Consider the following 16567-nt stretch of genomic DNA (forward strand, 5'->3'; position numbering starts at 1 on the left):
ATAATGCCGATGAAGGCCAAATAGGGACTGTTTCGTGTTCCTGCTCAATAGAAAATCAAGCTGTCGAAGGAATGACAAAAAAAATCCTGTGATCAACATTTGAAGGGAACGAAGAAAGTTCGCTCTGTAATCTGTATGCAGTAATATCAACATACACCTTAAGAGGATTAATTATGAAATTCATGATGCAGTTGACCCATTTACAGAATACTACAAAGCCAAATAATAGCATGTCAACCATCAATAGTGACAGTCCTCGAAATTTATCCATTGATAAAACACCGGTAGCATGTATAAAAGTGTTTTGTAATAGAACCTGCATAGGAGCCATAGCTATAATCGCTATGCTACCCAAACATCCTGTATCAAATCGCGACTGATTGCAATATTATGAGCAATCAACTTACCCAGCAGATTTAAAGATAGAACTTGCATTAAGTAGAATATCAGAGTTACAAGCTTATAACAAGTGCAGATGAATTTGGAGCGAATCAAATTATAGATTCAGCAGTTCCAAAATGATAGATCTCTTTTAAATTTAGTCATAGTACATTAATTCTCAAACTTTCTTATTCTGTTGTGAAATAATTACTGGTTCATTATACACTTAAGAGCACGATACACACCATTGTCACAATCTAACAACAACCAATACACCAAAAATCAATCAAAACGAGGACAACAATAATAACTCCGGTAAGGCAGTAAATAAACCTGATCATATTTATCAATTTATATATAAACATGTTCAAAATTGTTGCATTAATAAACAAATAAAAATCTCGAGAAATACAAATCTCCTTCCAACAAAAAAAACCCCAAAATAACCCAAAAAAAAAAAAAAAAAAAAAAAAAAAACCCTAGAATTGCAATTTATCAGTGCCGGAAACAGAAACACCAGTCTTTTTAACAGAATCAAAAAGAGGAATAACAAGCTTGCGATGATGATGAGGACGAGAAAGCTCCTCATGAATATCAATCTCAACAAAAGAAACCCCAATTTCCTTCAATCGAAACCCTAATTTCTCACCAACACGAGATGCGATTCGAGCGTCCCAGTAATTCTGCGATCGAGGAAATCGATTGAGATTGGTGCGATAATGGGAGACGAATTCTTGCTCGGAGGAAGAAGCCATGGCAATGATGGAATCCGTCGCCGGATTTGTCACCTGAGCTGAGATTTTCCGGCAACTCACGAGTAATCGAAGCAGATGTTGCGGGGTTCTTGCGGTAGACATTGGAAATTTTTGGTGGGGGTCCACTGCGGCTGGGAGTTTTGGGATACGAAGGAAAGGGAGGGAATGGAATTAGGTAGAACCGTAAAAGTGGTGAGTTGAAGAGGGGAATCGATCTCGGGTGAGTCGATTATAATATCATTGCCATGATATGAGTACAGTTGTATAGGAGGAGGTCAGGAGGGGTGGAAGCTCAAGATTAAACTTCCCGTTTATCTCCTCTCACAATTTTATGCATTTGTTTTGTTAGGTTATTAAAAAGTTTTACTCCGTATTGTTAAAAATGAAGAAAAAGATTGTATTGTGAGAAGATATGTTCACGGGTTTATATCAAAGATAAACTTGGATTTTCTCGTTGTGTGGTAGCTTGGCAAATTTTTACCAAAAAAAAGTTTGGGAAAATTCAAGTTTATGTACCGGTTACTCTTAAAAAAAATAAGTCCATCAGATGGTAAATAATAGGTGAGGTTGTTGAGGATTATAAAAGAATAGTTATGACCTCCCTACTCAGTACTCACTCTTAGTTACAACTCTTACAAAACTAGTTAAATGTTTAAGTATATTACAGTAATTTGTGCACGCTTTGACAACATCCACAATATCGCTAGTCTTATGTAGCTGCAACTTGTACATATACACGGCTGAAATTCTACTAGATTGATGAAGGTATAAGCTACTGCATACCTAAATATAACCACATTTGGCAAACTTTTGCTACAACAATGGTCTTGTATTACAGGCGGCGTCCATAACCGGCCCCTTGTAAATTATTAGTTCTTGTATTTCCTCTAATGTTCGGCCCTTTGTCTCTGGGACTAGCTTTGCAACAAATATCACGGAGATTGCATTAACACTTGCAAACACCAAAAACGTGCCTGAAAGTAAAATCAAGAAAAATGAGGGTTTGTACACTTAAAACAATAGAAAAGAGAGGAAGAAAGATATACCCGAAGAGCTCCATTGCATCATAAAAATAAATGTGTAGGTAACGATCCAGGAACTTGTGCTGCTGACTACAGTTGCTAAGGTTCCGGCTGCTCCTTTTATGTTTATAGGGAATACCTGAGAACACATAGTACTTTTGTTTTAAGAAAATGTCATAAAACTAATTAAGGATGCTGCCTCAATGAAAATACACATACCTCTGACATTATAACACATGGTATCCCTCCCATTCCTATTGGAAAAGATGCAGAAAAAATCTGGAGTAAAACACGCTAAGAATTAAGATATACTCCCTATATATTAACTGTATAGCTTTAGTGTCACAGGTTGAGGGAAAATATATATGGAATAAGGGAAAGTATTTTCTGAAGAAAGTCTATTTGCCTAGCTCATTAGGCAACTATTAGGAGGCGAAATGTCCTAAATGTGTCTTATGCAGTAGTTAGGCTTAAGAGTATTATTGACAATGCTCCAGCTAGTTGCCTAAGTAATGTAGGCAATCAGCTTGATATTGGAAGGAAAGACCGTGTACCAATATTCCGACAAGGGCAAGATAGGGACCGGTGTCCATCATCAAACCATGTGCCTGATCAGCAAACACATTTATGTCAGAAAGGGGTCAGAAAGCCGGACCTTGGAGACACTGAAGTTCATGTCAAAGTAGAAATAATACAGCAATATGCTTGTGGGTGTGGAACATACCTTAAACAAGAAAGATAATGCCACCAAGAAGCAGGCTATGCCCATCCCTCCTGCAGAAAACTACAAACACACAAACATTATGTTACATGTTGTCTTCTGTGATCAACCAATTGGTACGCCAAACAAAACAAGTTTAGTGGAAGGCTTATTAAGATTGATTAATAGCTTACCAGCAATAGTGGCCGTCTTCCATATTTATCCATAAAAAATACACATAGCGCAAATGGTGGAAGCTGCAGAGAGATTGAGGTTTTCATATAGTTTTCAGAGAAAAGTTGGAGAAAAACTCTGAAATCAGAAATCAGAAATCAGATTTTGTTTGCTATTGTATACGAAGTATATAATTAAACCTGGATAAGGCCCATAGCTATAGTTCCTATACTTCCTGGAACTCCTGGTAAAATTAAACACAAAAAAATGTCAGCCTGCGATCAACTGTATCATATATTTCCAAATGCTGCTGCGACTGACTTACCAGCCGATTCAAAGATTGCAGATGCGTAAAATAAAATCCCTTGTGTCCCACCAAATCCTCCTAGGGCCATAAGTCCAAGGTTACCTAAAAAAAGTTAAATTAAGATCTTACTGTATATTATGTAGTACAAGAAACTGAAATTCATCATATAGGAAATTACTACACCGAAAATATTATTTTGCTAATTTATGGGGTTTACAGTAAGTGGATAAGCATATTTCATCTGGAACACATCCAAGAATTTATCTGAGATGTTTTCAACAGTTTCCGTGTATTCCTGTAAGACAATTAAACAGGTCTTAGGTTCACCAACTAATAGTATGATAATTTCACTTAGCATACTAAGGCCAGTGGCCTACATATTACTTTGATATCAGCTGCTTCTTCAGATATATCAGTGTGTTGTCCCCTAATACGTTTCAAAGCTGCTTCAAAATCATCTACAGAACTGGCTGTCACCTGCAAATCATGGATTTAACATCATCCGAGACATTATTACTTCATTTTGCTGTCTTATAGTTCGGTTGTCTGTCAGGAAGTATTGTCACATGAACTATTTTAGGATTTTTGAATTAAGTTGTTACATTTCCTAAGATACTAATGATTTGTAATCAACTTTCTCCAACTATCCTTTTATGAAGGGTGTTGTGTAAAATTGTGTCATATCCTCAACAAGGTATGGTTACGTGAGAAATTATATAGGACAAGGGTATCTTTGTGTTCTGTTTTTCTTCTTTCAGTCTTTATAACATCCTAAGGAAATCTTGGTTTTAACTTACCAACCACCTAGGAGACTCTGGAATGAAGAATATTCCCAAAAACTGTATCATGCATGGAATGGTACCTAAAAAATGTTGTTAAACCAAATTATTTTTGCGAGCCTAAAATGGCTATATACATAAGAAGTACGTATGGTTTAGTATGAAAATTAAAATGATTACCAATCTTCTATCAAAATTAAAAAATGATTACCCATCAAAGCTAAGCTGCGCCAGCTAATTATAAGCCCAACAAGGAAAGCCGCCGCTATTCCACAGCACATCAGGAACTGCATAGTACAGGGATAAAGTGCAAGGTCAAACAATCCTAGAACTTATATAGAATACACTTCGAGTATCTCTAAAATATGAGTTACCTGATGGAGAAGCCCTAATCCCCTCGAATATTCTTTGGTGCTATTTCTGCTACGTATACAGGAATCTGTATCACAAGCAATTACTGTTATTGATATTTTGTTACTTATTTTTTCTTGTAGGAAAAGATTTTAAGCAGAAAGAAGAAATTACTGTGTAAGTCATGATCCCATTAGCAAAACCAAGAGCTAGTCTACCAATATAAAGGGACATTGAATCCTGTCACGATAGATACCACAAGGTAAAGAAAAAATGATAAGATTGATAACTGATAAGATAGTGTACTCGAAGTATTGACCAAAAAGCAAAATTTGAATATAACATGATTAAAACCTGTGAATATGCTATAGAAAGCCAACCAGCAAGGCAGAGTATACTTGAAAGCCCCATAGCCTGCATCAAAATAGCAGAATTGATGGAAACAATGCAACAATCAGCAAGAAAGTTGAACTATAATCATGCACTTCGACTCTTATGAGTACTTGGCCATCAAACTAGGAGGAATAAAGCAAAACTTACTCCACGCCGACCAGTTAAATCAGTTAGTTTTCCACATACTGTTGCACCTAAAAGTCCTCCGGCTGTCAAAAGTGATCCGAAGAGTGAATACTGCAAAATGCACACCAAGTAGAACCAATATATACTCATTTGATCAAATGAGTTATGGAAACTTTTATTCGAGATGGCAAGCAATTAGGCCAATTTGCATCAAGTTTTGTCTTGGCTGTTATCATAATGTTGAAAATTAATTTCTTTAAATTTAAGATATGTCTTGAAAGAAAGGTGTCAAGTGGCTCATAATTTGACAAAATCTTTAGATTGATCGGAGGTACAAATAATTTCAAACGATATCATCTACATATTGGTTCCAAAAAACCTCATATGATGTATGTCATTTCAAGGTTTTTGCATCTTATTGTTCTTATGACTTTGTTCTATTTCCAGCACTTAAATTTTCATTCAATTTTGGCAACTCGTTTTACTACATTACTCCTCTTACCACCCTCCGTCCCCCAAGGCCTTAGGGGCGTTCTAAATCAATAACTACTCTTGTCATTAATGACAATAACAAGTATCCATTGGTATTTGTAGATCTCATGTTAATTGGTATAAACATTGTCTTGATCCACATTTTTCTTACACTTTTTTTCCTTACACTCACCATCTAATCAACCACTAACCTACCCTCTTCGTCCACAAATAACCTTCATGCTAAATTTGGACATGCATATAATAAAAATTAGGGTGGGGCGTGTGAAATAATGTGAGGAAAAATAATAGTGTAGAGATCCACATCACATGGTTTTTGTGTAAAATTCCGTCATAAGTAACAAAAAGATTTTTTTATGGACATCCTAAAATAAAATACAGAATGATTATTCGTGGACAGAAGGAGTGTTTTCTTAATCTTTGTGCTTTTTTTAAGGAAAAGTCTTTGTGCTCTTTAGTTTGTTATGAATAGCACTACCTCCATCCAAAAAAAAAAAAAACGTTCAGGGAATATAACATATCGACAATTCATAACCGTAATCAAATATGACGCACACCCAAACTTTAAAGCAGATTAATTGTGTACGGAGAGAGTATCATAATTCGATGATTTCGATCCCAAACAGAGATTAAATATCAGAAAGGGTAAAAGTAGATGACATAGACAACGAAGAACTAACCTCTGCTGTAGAAAGGTGCAAGTCTTTGATGATTGCAAAGTGAACGGGAGAGGAATATCCTCCCTACACCAACAACAAATTGCATGCTAGATTAGCTCACACATTAGAGATTAATGCATCAACTAAACACATTTACACAATACCTAATTTGATTTACATATTTAATAATGCAACATAAACACGGATTTCCAATTTAGTGCTACATTTTAATTAAACACATACTAATTATACTAATTATTAATAAATGAAATTGACATAAAACCTTAAAAAAAAAAAAAAAAAAAAGTCGGTCGATTATGTTGTTGCATTTGCATGATACTTTTAATAACCCACATCATCTCATGACATCAAAATCTAAAATTCGACATCAAATATAAGTTAAACAACCCGCATTATCGAATCGTGTCAAGATAAACCCAATTCAAACGACTCATTTTCCACCTCTATTAACGACAAACTAAGTTAACACTTGCAAAAAATTCAAGTATATATATGCTCCTAAAGTCATAATTAACATGCAAAAATTCCAAATGTAACTCTTCAATTGTATCATAAGAATTATCATTTTTAATTTAGTATAAAAAAAACTTACAGCAAAACCACAAGTGAAAGAACCAGAAACAGCAATGAAGATACTGAAAAAGAGAGCAAAAGTTACACCACCCTCGCATTTTCCGCCAGCCGTTGATTCAAATTCTTCATGTATTTCAATCAACGGTTGTTCTTTCTCTTCCCTTTGGTTCGTCTTCCACTCCATATTATACGTCATTTTGTTGCAAATAATCAATTTGTTTGATGAATGATGATATAATATTTATACTTCGTATAAGAGATTATTCATACCTTTTCTAAGCGTGTGAAGCGTATCAGTATTGATAACATCCCTTTTTGGATTTTTTTTTAGCAATAAAGAGCAAGCACAATCAAAATAGATTTCCTAGATTTGAGCTTATTAACCAACAATGATAATTGAAAATCTACTAATAAGTTGCTTGATAGAATAAAACCAATTCTTGTTTCAATATAACCATCTGTTTAAGTTTTTTATTATGTTAATCCCGTATTAGTTACTTCTTCTGTTATTTTTTACTTTGACTTGTTTCTTTTATCGCGTTTGTCAATGTAAAACTTTATCGAACAATAATTTTAATTCTCTATAAATAAAAATTATAAAAGTTATATATTATGATTATAAGTATTGAGATGAATTCAAAAAGATCCCACATGAATATGTTTTTCCTTACCTATTATTCACTAAAGACGGTGATGAAGTAATACATACTATTCAAAGCGGATCAAGTAAAAAAGAACGGAGGAAGTAATACATTTGAATTAATTTTATATTGTTTATTCTAAAATTTTGACATGTGTTGTGTACTTGCAAATTTTAGTGGTTTCATTTGTTTACAGCACACTTCTTGAGGGACATGGGGGAAATAGACAAATAGTAGTTAATTACAAGTATGCCCATATGAATCATATGATAAGCAAAAAAGTAGGTGATGAAGGGGCAAAACTTTGCTTCCCCTCAAATTAGCACTGTTAAATTTCAAACCGAAACCGTTTAATTGCCCGAATCCAACCGATCCAAATGAGAACCGAACTGATTAAAAACCGATTTTTGAAACTGAAAACCGACCCGAACCGCATTTTAGTAAACCCGAAACCGAACCGATCCGAGTAATGTTAAACCGTTTAAGAACCGAACATTTTAACGAACCGAACCAAATCTAAACCAAACTGAAAGAAAACCGAACCGAAAATGAATCGAACCGTTTCTAACCTGAAACCGTTTAAACCGGCATAAAAACCGTTTTCACCGAACCGTTAACAAACTGCAACCCCTTTGCACCAAACCGTTTATAAACTGAACTGATTATAAACCAAATTGCTTATAAACCATACCATTTATGAACCGAACCGCTTATAAATCGAACCGTTACAAACCGCTTACTATAAAAAAAAGATTATAACCAAGTTAAAAGGTATTTTAAATGAAATCAAATTATGCACACATGTGTTTTTTTTTTTGGAAACATAATTATTATGCACACATGTTTATTAATTATTTTCCTCGACTTTTTTTTATATGTAATTATATTTTTTTTTGGTACACTTTTTTTACGTAATTATTTGGATTAAGTGTTAGAATATATTTAGCATATATTCTATACTTATCATTTTTTTTTGAGACCCTATATTTATCATATTAATTGTATATATCTTAGTTAATACTGATTTCCCCTAGAAATAGCATTTTGTTAGCTAATCCGTGAGTATTGTATTATCAAAACAGAATATGATACATGAATATGCTAATAAGTAATAGAAAGGAATATGTACATGAATTACAAGCTATAAGTTAGGCATAGAATATGCTAATTGATTTGCTACATGTAACGGCAGAATATTGACTAACCTAAATAGCTAACAAAATGCTATTTCTAAGGGATTATAAAGTGGTCCCACAAAACAAAATTCTTAAACACAAAGAATAGTGTATTATATTTAAAAAAAATGGAGAATAGCTTATTTTTGTAGCAGATTTTTCTGAACCACAATATACAACTCCATGACTTTTATTGTCACTGATTATGTTGTTGCTACTACCAAGTTTCTGTATATCTCATTCAACATCTAACAATATCAACATATTATGTATTTTCTAGATTTAATCAGAATATCCAAAGCATATAATACTTTCTGTAATTCACATCAAAATTTATGATTCTCATTACAATTACAACTAAACTCAACCCAACTCAACTCTGACTTCTCATTACAGTAGAGCAAAATTCTGTTCGTTCTTTTTTTATATGTATAAGCACGAGTTTATTGCTCCATAGTTGACTAAAGAAACTAAACCATATATAATTAGTTTTAAAAGAGTAGCCAGTAGGCTTGAGGTTGAACACTGCAAGGAGATCATTCGTGGAGTGAGTGCTTCAGCTCCAACAAAAATGCAGTAGCATAGAACAACCAAAATGCAGCAGCAACGCAAAACAACATTAATAATAAATACCTGAAATATAATAATTAAGCATCAGTGTAAGAAATGAAGCAACACTTTTCTCAAAAAAAAAAGAAAAAAAAAATGAAGCAACACAATATAAATTAAGCATCACTACAATACAACATCCATACCTTCCTAATTAGATGCAAAACTTTCATCTATCACCTCTTTACCAATTTCAAGGACGCCTTCTTCAATATCACAATCATAACCACGTAACCAATTTGTGTGGTAACCAACGCCTCAACATTCTTAGGCAAAAGCGCACTCCTATACTTGTTTAAAATACGACCACCCATGCTAAAAGAAGACTCAGAAGCTACCGATGTAATAGGAATGACCAAAACATCCCTAGCCATAACAGCTAATATGGGGTACACACTAATTTGAGATTCCCAATACTTGAGAACATCATAATTCTGCCTTTCATAAGTCGGTTGACAAAGAGTACACAAATAAGAATCAATCTCCATCGATGGCCGATTTGATGGGCCATCCTCATCATCAACATACTATGAAAGTTCAAACAAAATGCTTTTATTAAATAATAAAAATTAAAACATATAATTATTATTTTTGTAAACCACAATAACAGAAACTGATTACCTTGAATATATCATCCTCCAAGTGACTATTTGATTTATCGATAACAGTTGGGATGGAGTGGGCTGGGAACAATTGTACTTGACTTAAAACTGGAAGACATAGAAGAATATAAGTTATACAACTCCAAAAGAGCATCTTTAATCACCTTCGCCTTTTCAACACATGCCTCATCAACATAAAGTACTTTTAACATCTTCGTCACTCGAACAAGCTTATAGCGAGGATCAAGAACAATAGCAATTGAAAGGATCAAACTATATTCATCCCAATAGCCCTCAAACTTTTCAAACATAACTTTTGTCATGAGTACAAGTTTAGGGTCTATATGGGCTTTACTTATTGTGTGCTCAATTTTCAAAACACTAGCAAAATACAAATTTGCAGTAGGATATTCTGAACCAGAAAATAACACAGTGATTTCATAAAATGGCTTTAGGAAATTACATATTTTAGTAAGGTATCCCACTCATCATCCGAAAGTTTGAATTCATAACCCATAAACTTATCGATAACCACTTTCAGGCTTCCTTTGCTTCTAAAGCTTTTCGGAGCATCGTATAGGTGACATTCCAACGAGGCAAAACATCAAGACGTAACTTTCCATTAAACACACAGTTAACCTCAGAAAGAGCATGCTCAAATTGAGTAAGTCTAGAGTCTGAAGAATCAATATATTTACAAACCTCATGCAATTTTTGAACACTACTATCAACTTCTTTTAAACCTCTTTGAACAATAATGTTCAAGACATGAGCTGAACATCGAATATGAAAAAATTACCATTATAAGGAAGAGGAGAAGTCAACATTAAATCTTTCGTCAAAAGGTTAACCATAGCATCCATGGATCGAGCATTATCAACAGTCATTATAAAAGCTTTACCCTGAAAGTTCCACTCCCCAATAAGTTTAAACACAAATTTTTCTATCTCAGCACCAGTATGAGGAGGACCACAATATCTAAAATTCAGAATTTTAGATCTAAGACACCAAATTTTATCAACATAATGTGCAGTTAAAGTGAGATAACCTCGATTAGTGCATGCTGTCCACAATTCACAAGTGAAGCTAACTCTACGTTCAATTCCAGAAAAAGATTGCAACAACAAGGACTTAAACTTATCATGCTCAGCAATACAATATTTCAAAATAGTATTTGTACACACATGCTTCACGTTGGGATTCAGATTCGTAAAAACTTCCCTAAGGCCATGATGGTCCACAATACTTAAAGGATAGGAATGCAAAATTATAGCTCTAGCAAGCAATTGTAAATGACGAGTTTGATTAAACGGGGGCTCAACACCACTTTCATGATTTCCAAGGATGGTGTGGATTTTTACTCATGCATGTCTTAGTATGAGATAAACTAGTTGAAGTACCTGCCTTACCTAGTGTTTTATATTCATTACCACAAACATTGCATCAAGCATATTTTATCAGAGCAAGACCAACCATCTTATCAAAAAAGGTGTAATGCCTCCAAACATCTGATGTTCGTCCACGCTTACTACCACTAGTGTTAGTGACTTGCTGTTGAGTAGAATCTTGATTGTGAACAGTGTATTAAGAATCTATAGTTTCAAAATAATCTTATCTGTCCTCATCATAATCATCAAACTCTTGCTCCATTGCTGAAAAAACAGAAACACAAAGTAGATGTAAGTGTTCACTCTAATAGCTACAACAATATAAATCACCTTTCTAACTTTGAAAGAAATCAACCATTAGCAGTGGCGGACCCAGGAATTTCCGACTGGTGAGTCACAATCGATAATCAAATATGTAAAAAAAAATTTTAACCAAACAACCAAATAATAGTACTGCAACCCACATATTTAAACAAAATATAACAATCGGTAATTTATAGTCAACGTTTTCAAACTTTGACCCCAAAAATGACAATGTGGCAAAAATAAAGGGACAAAGGGAGTATTAAAATAAAAGTTGGTGACGGTGTAGATCATTATACTTTGAATTACACGAACAATGATATTTAGCTAATCTTAAGACTACAACTCAAATTATTGATCCAGTCAAAATAATGTTACTAATCCATAACTTTATACTAATAAATATTTAACTATGAGAATATGAGATAATTAGATGTTGTGTGTATGTATAATCGATTGAAAGAATCAATATTACCTTCTTAATCATTAATGTTTTCTTTCATTAGAGCACCCTTAAGGGTGAACAATTAAATGGTTCACAATGAGTGAACAATAAAATGGTTGGCTTAATGGCAAACTCTAAGTTTGTTCATCTTGAGTGGTTGCAAGTTCGATTGTTGCTGCTGCTGCAATCAGTCAGAGGAACAAATTCGTTGTGGGCCCCACCCAATTTTTCCACTCAACTAAAAGCAAAACGACGTCGTTTCAAGGGAGCGCGCCACTTGGCCCAGCCGCTGCTTGACACGTGTTGTCAGTTTTAAATATATCCGTTGTAATTTTACAACGGATATATTTTACAAAATACAAATCCAAAAAAAAAAAAATTACCAACGACTTTCTTTTTTTCCCCTCTATAAATAGACACCCATATTGATATACTTTCTTCAACTTTAAAAATCCATTTTCTTTTCTACTATATTTTCTCTTCAAAAATCCCCTCACTAATTACCAATATTATTATTATTTTTACCAATATTAATATTATTATTGTTATTATTATTTTTATTTATTATCATTAATATTATTATTATCGTTACTATTATTATTATTATTATTATTATTATTATTATTATTGTTATTATTATTATTATTATCGTTATTATTATTATTATTATTATTTCTGTTTATTAAGATTGTTAAGATTATTATTATTATTATTATTATTATTATTATTATTATTTCTGTTTATTAAGATTGTTAAGATTATTATTATTATTATTATTATTATTATTATTATTATTATTTCTGTTTATTAAGATTATTAAGATTATTATTATTATTATTATTACTATTAATATTAATTTTTTTTTTTCCAATTATAAATTATAATTATGGATGCTAATACCAACCCCAATACAAATAGAAAGCAGAAAAAAAAATTTGGGTCAAAATATTATCCCAAATCAAGCCAATTTCTATCCAAATCCCCCTAATTTTTCACAAACACCCACAAATATTCCCCATAATTTTTCTAGTGTTTATCCTCAAAGACCCCAGTCAAGTTTCCCATATAATCCACCAAATTTCCCTTAAAATTTTAATTTTTCTCAAAGCAGTTCAAATTTCCCACATCTCCATGACACCAATGGGTTACGGTGAATATGGTGCTGCATCTGGTAATTTTCCGTCACAACAACCGAACCCCAATATTTGGGAATCGAGCAATGTCTTATCTGAAGAAGATGAGGCAAATGAAGAATGCGAGGATGATGGTGAGGGAAATGAAACTCCTTCCCCCCATCAAAACTTCACTCAAATGTTACAGCAACCACTCCAATCCACTCCGGAATTTCATGTTGGTTGTTCAAACAATAGAAGTTGGTCGCGATCAGAAACTGCGGCTCTTATATCCGCCTACATGAACACCAGCACCAACATAATTATCGGCACAAATCAAAAGAAGGGTCAATTTTGGAACAGAGTCTTGGACGCATACGATGCTGCCAGGGTATCGAATCCAGTTGAAATATCCCTACGAACTATTAGTAGTCTGAAGGGAAGGTGGATGCGAATCTCTGAAGCCGTGTTAAAGTGGTGCGAAAGCTATGATAAGGCCCGGAAGCGAAAGGGAAGTGGCTATAACGAAGATGATGTTATCCAAGAGGCCCACAAAATCCATGAGAACTCGTCCGGACGATTCACCTTCTACGAGGAATGGATCCAAATTAGGAAGTTTGACAAATTCCGGTCTTTCTTGGACCAACAAACATTCAAGCCTTCGGTGGGACGTCCACATTCAACTCCACTGACGGATGAGTCTATAGGGAGCGGAAGTAGTGGGAAGAGGACACGGGATGAGGGTGACAATTCCTCACCTACCACACCAACCAGCGTGGGTGTCGGTGATGAGAGAGTAGCTCGTGTTGAAGGAATTAAAAAGGCTAAGTCGAGGTTGAAGGGTAAAGCTCCATCAAGTGAAGCATTTAAGGAATTAGAAACATTCAACACCCGATTGCAGCTATTTGGGGATTCGATGAATGTGTCAAACGAAGCAGAAATGAAGAGGCTTGAAATACAGGAGCGCAAGGAGGCAAGGAAACAACGGAAAATTGAGCTAGAACAACATAGGATCCACTGGGAGCAACTAGCTCGTCTAGAACAGAAAGTAAACCGAGAACAGTGGGAAGACGAAATGATAGTAATACTTCAGAACAAAATTATAAGTTTCACTAATGATGCTTAGGCATTGTAATCTTCATTTTCAGTAGTGATAAGTTTTCAATTCCAGTTCAACCTCTTGTACCCATTTCCAATTATTTGTACTTTATCAATTAATCAGTAAAATGGATCTTTTCCACTATCCCATTTTCATAGCCCATGTGATCTTTGTCTCTTTATTCAATTATATCAATTTGTCTCTTTATATATAATTGTGTCAGTATCTTAATTTCCCCTTTGTTAGCCCATGTGAAACCCTTCTTCTCCATTCAATTTCTGTGTGGTTCTAATCCAGTGTTTGTCATAGCCCATGTGATCTTTGTCTCTTTATATTCAGTTATTTCTGAAGAAGAATTACAAATTAGTTCACTATAAATAAACACCATCCTTTCATTTATTTTACACACAAACACATAAATCGTTTGCAGTTATTATTAGAAAACCTCACTCTATCTTACATTTCTTACGTAGAAAATGAATTCAAACAGTTTCAACTTAAGCTCAACCGATTCCTCTTCATCTTCATCTAACTCGGATGATGAGGGAAGGGAGCTTAGAGTTCAACAACGTAATGAAATGTGTCTTATGATACAACACGTAATGCATGAGTACATTCCACCAATTATTCAAGCTGCCACTCAGCAACGCCGACGCAAATCTACTGAGCCCCGAAAGGATAGGGGACGCGAAGAAGGTCATGCACGGTTATACAATGACTATTTCGCGGAAGTCCCAGTTTATCCAAGTTCCTTGTTCCGGCGCCGGTTTCGAATGCGTAAACATGTGTTTGAGCGCCTTCTCAACGCAGTGACCCAACATGACCCTTGGTTTCAACAAAGGCGAGATGCGACAGGTCGTCTTGGGTTGTCTCCACTTCAAAAGTGCACTGCGGCCGTTAGATAACTAGCTTACGGGTGTGCTTCAGACGCTTGTGATAAGTATGTCCGTATAAGTGAGGCTACTTCACGATTGGCACTCCAAAAGTTTACAGAAGGTGTCATCAACCAGTTCGGTGATCAGTACCTATGTCGTCCAAACATCGCAGAAATAGAAAGATTGCTACGTATTGGGGAAGAACGTGGATTTCCTGGCATGATAGGCAGCATTGATTGTATGCACTGGGAGTGGAAGAACTGTCCACACGCATGGAAGGGGCAGTATCAAGGAAGAGCAGGAGTTGCAACTCTCGTACTGGAGGCAGTTGCGGACAGAGATCTATGGATATGGCATTCGTTCTTTGGGATGCCAGGTAGCTGCAACGATATTAATGTGCTTCATCGATCCCCTGTGTTCGAAGACGTCTTAGAGGATCGAACACCTGCTGTGAACTTCGTAGTCAATGGTCATCATTATACGAATGGGTATTATCTTACTGATGGAATCTACCCTAGATGGGCTACTTTTGTGAAATCCATTACGAGTCCACAAGCTCGTAAGGATCATTTATTCGCAAAACACCAGGAAGCTGCAAGGAAAGACGTTGAACGCGCATTTGGGGTCCTTCAAGCTCGTTTTGCCATTATTAAAAAGCCGTCTTTGGCGTGGGATACCGACATACTCCACAATATCATGCTCGCTTGCATCATAATACATAATATGATTGTTGAAGATGAACGAGAGACGTATCAAAATAACGTTAATACCAATGAGTTTATGAATGCTGGAGGCAACGCTAATGAGGACACTACCGAGTACCGTACTGATCGTATTGTGGATATCGGCTTATACTTGACTCGTAGAACAGAGATTGAGGATCAACAGACTCATTTGCAGCTAAAAAACGACTTGGTCGCACATATATGGAATAAATTTGGTAACAACGAGAACTTACGCAATTAGGTTTACAACAAATGGTTATCCCTAAGGACATCTTACAAAACGATGTGTAGTAGTTCTTTTTTTTTTTAAAAAAAAATGACTTGATTATAGTTGTAGTACTGTAATCACGATTTGTACCTCTTTTTTTTTTTAATTATGTTAATTAAAATTAGCTGCGTTGTTGTTTAAAAATATTGATCACAAGAATTAGTTTTTAAAAAAGCTGATAAAAAAATGCGATGATTTCTTAATTAGTAATCACGATTAAAAAATTAAATACGTCAATTAATTACATTGACATCGAGTTAATAAATTATAATTATGAATTAAATAGATTATATTTACAAAAATAAAATAAGGTGGGGTACGGAGTATTGATGATGAACCATTGTTTAGTGTTCATTGTTAAGAGTGAATATTGTAAATGGTTTGTTGGGTTGATGTGGATGAGAGAGAAATGGTGATAGTGACTCATGAACCATTTTTTTTTGTTCACCAATAATGATGCTCTTATACAAATCAAACTACTTTGTAATATCTTCATATATAACTTTATGCAAATATATAATGATAAACGAGTCTTAATTATCAGTCTTGTTGACTAATTAAGTATCGAATACCAAATTGCAAATTTCGATGT

General features: G+C 34.5%; 3 protein-coding genes and 1 pseudogene across 3 annotated transcripts; 2 read left to right on the forward strand and 2 right to left on the reverse strand.

Moving 5' to 3' along the window:
* Nucleotides 1–697: 697 nt before the first annotated feature.
* On the reverse strand, nucleotides 698–1545 carry LOC110736945. Its single transcript, XM_021917283.1, has one exon. It carries the CDS (start codon nucleotides 1236–1238, stop codon nucleotides 861–863), a length of 378 nt encoding a protein of 125 aa, XP_021772975.1. The 5' UTR covers nucleotides 1239–1545; the 3' UTR covers nucleotides 698–860.
* Nucleotides 1546–1921: 376 nt separating this feature from the next.
* Nucleotides 1922–6929, reverse strand: LOC110735921 (annotated as a pseudogene).
* Nucleotides 6930–13036: 6107 nt separating this feature from the next.
* LOC110735922 (glutathione S-transferase T3-like) lies at nucleotides 13037–14134 on the forward strand. Its single transcript, XM_021916096.1, has one exon. It carries the CDS (start codon nucleotides 13037–13039, stop codon nucleotides 14132–14134), a length of 1098 nt encoding a protein of 365 aa, XP_021771788.1.
* Nucleotides 14135–14583: 449 nt separating this feature from the next.
* On the forward strand, nucleotides 14584–15948 carry LOC110735923 (putative nuclease HARBI1). The gene is made up of 2 exons (XM_021916097.1): nucleotides 14584–14962; nucleotides 15035–15948. The coding sequence occupies exons 1-2, from the start codon at nucleotides 14584–14586 to the stop codon at nucleotides 15946–15948; spliced, it is 1293 nt and encodes a 430-aa protein (XP_021771789.1).
* The last annotated feature ends 619 nt before the right edge of the window (nucleotides 15949–16567 follow it).

This window comes from Chenopodium quinoa, unplaced genomic scaffold, assembly GCF_001683475.1.
Source record: "Chenopodium quinoa cultivar QQ74 unplaced genomic scaffold, ASM168347v1, whole genome shotgun sequence".
Lineage (NCBI taxonomy): Eukaryota > Viridiplantae > Streptophyta > Magnoliopsida > Caryophyllales > Amaranthaceae > Chenopodium > Chenopodium quinoa.

What these genes read in the sequence shown, in the direction of transcription:
- LOC110736945 (XM_021917283.1), bottom strand. Translation starts at nt 1,238, where the DNA reads ATGTCTACCGCAAGAACCCCGCAACATCTGCTTCGATTACTCGTGAGT.
- LOC110735922 (XM_021916096.1), top strand. Translation starts at nt 13,037, where the DNA reads ATGGGTTACGGTGAATATGGTGCTGCATCTGGTAATTTTCCGTCACAA.
- LOC110735923 (XM_021916097.1), top strand. Translation starts at nt 14,584, where the DNA reads ATGAATTCAAACAGTTTCAACTTAAGCTCAACCGATTCCTCTTCATCT. An exon ending in ACAAAGGCGAGATGCGACAG is followed by an intron (nt 14,963 to 15,034) that starts GTCGTCTTGGGT and finishes GGTGTGCTTCAG; the next exon opens with ACGCTTGTGATAAGTATGTC.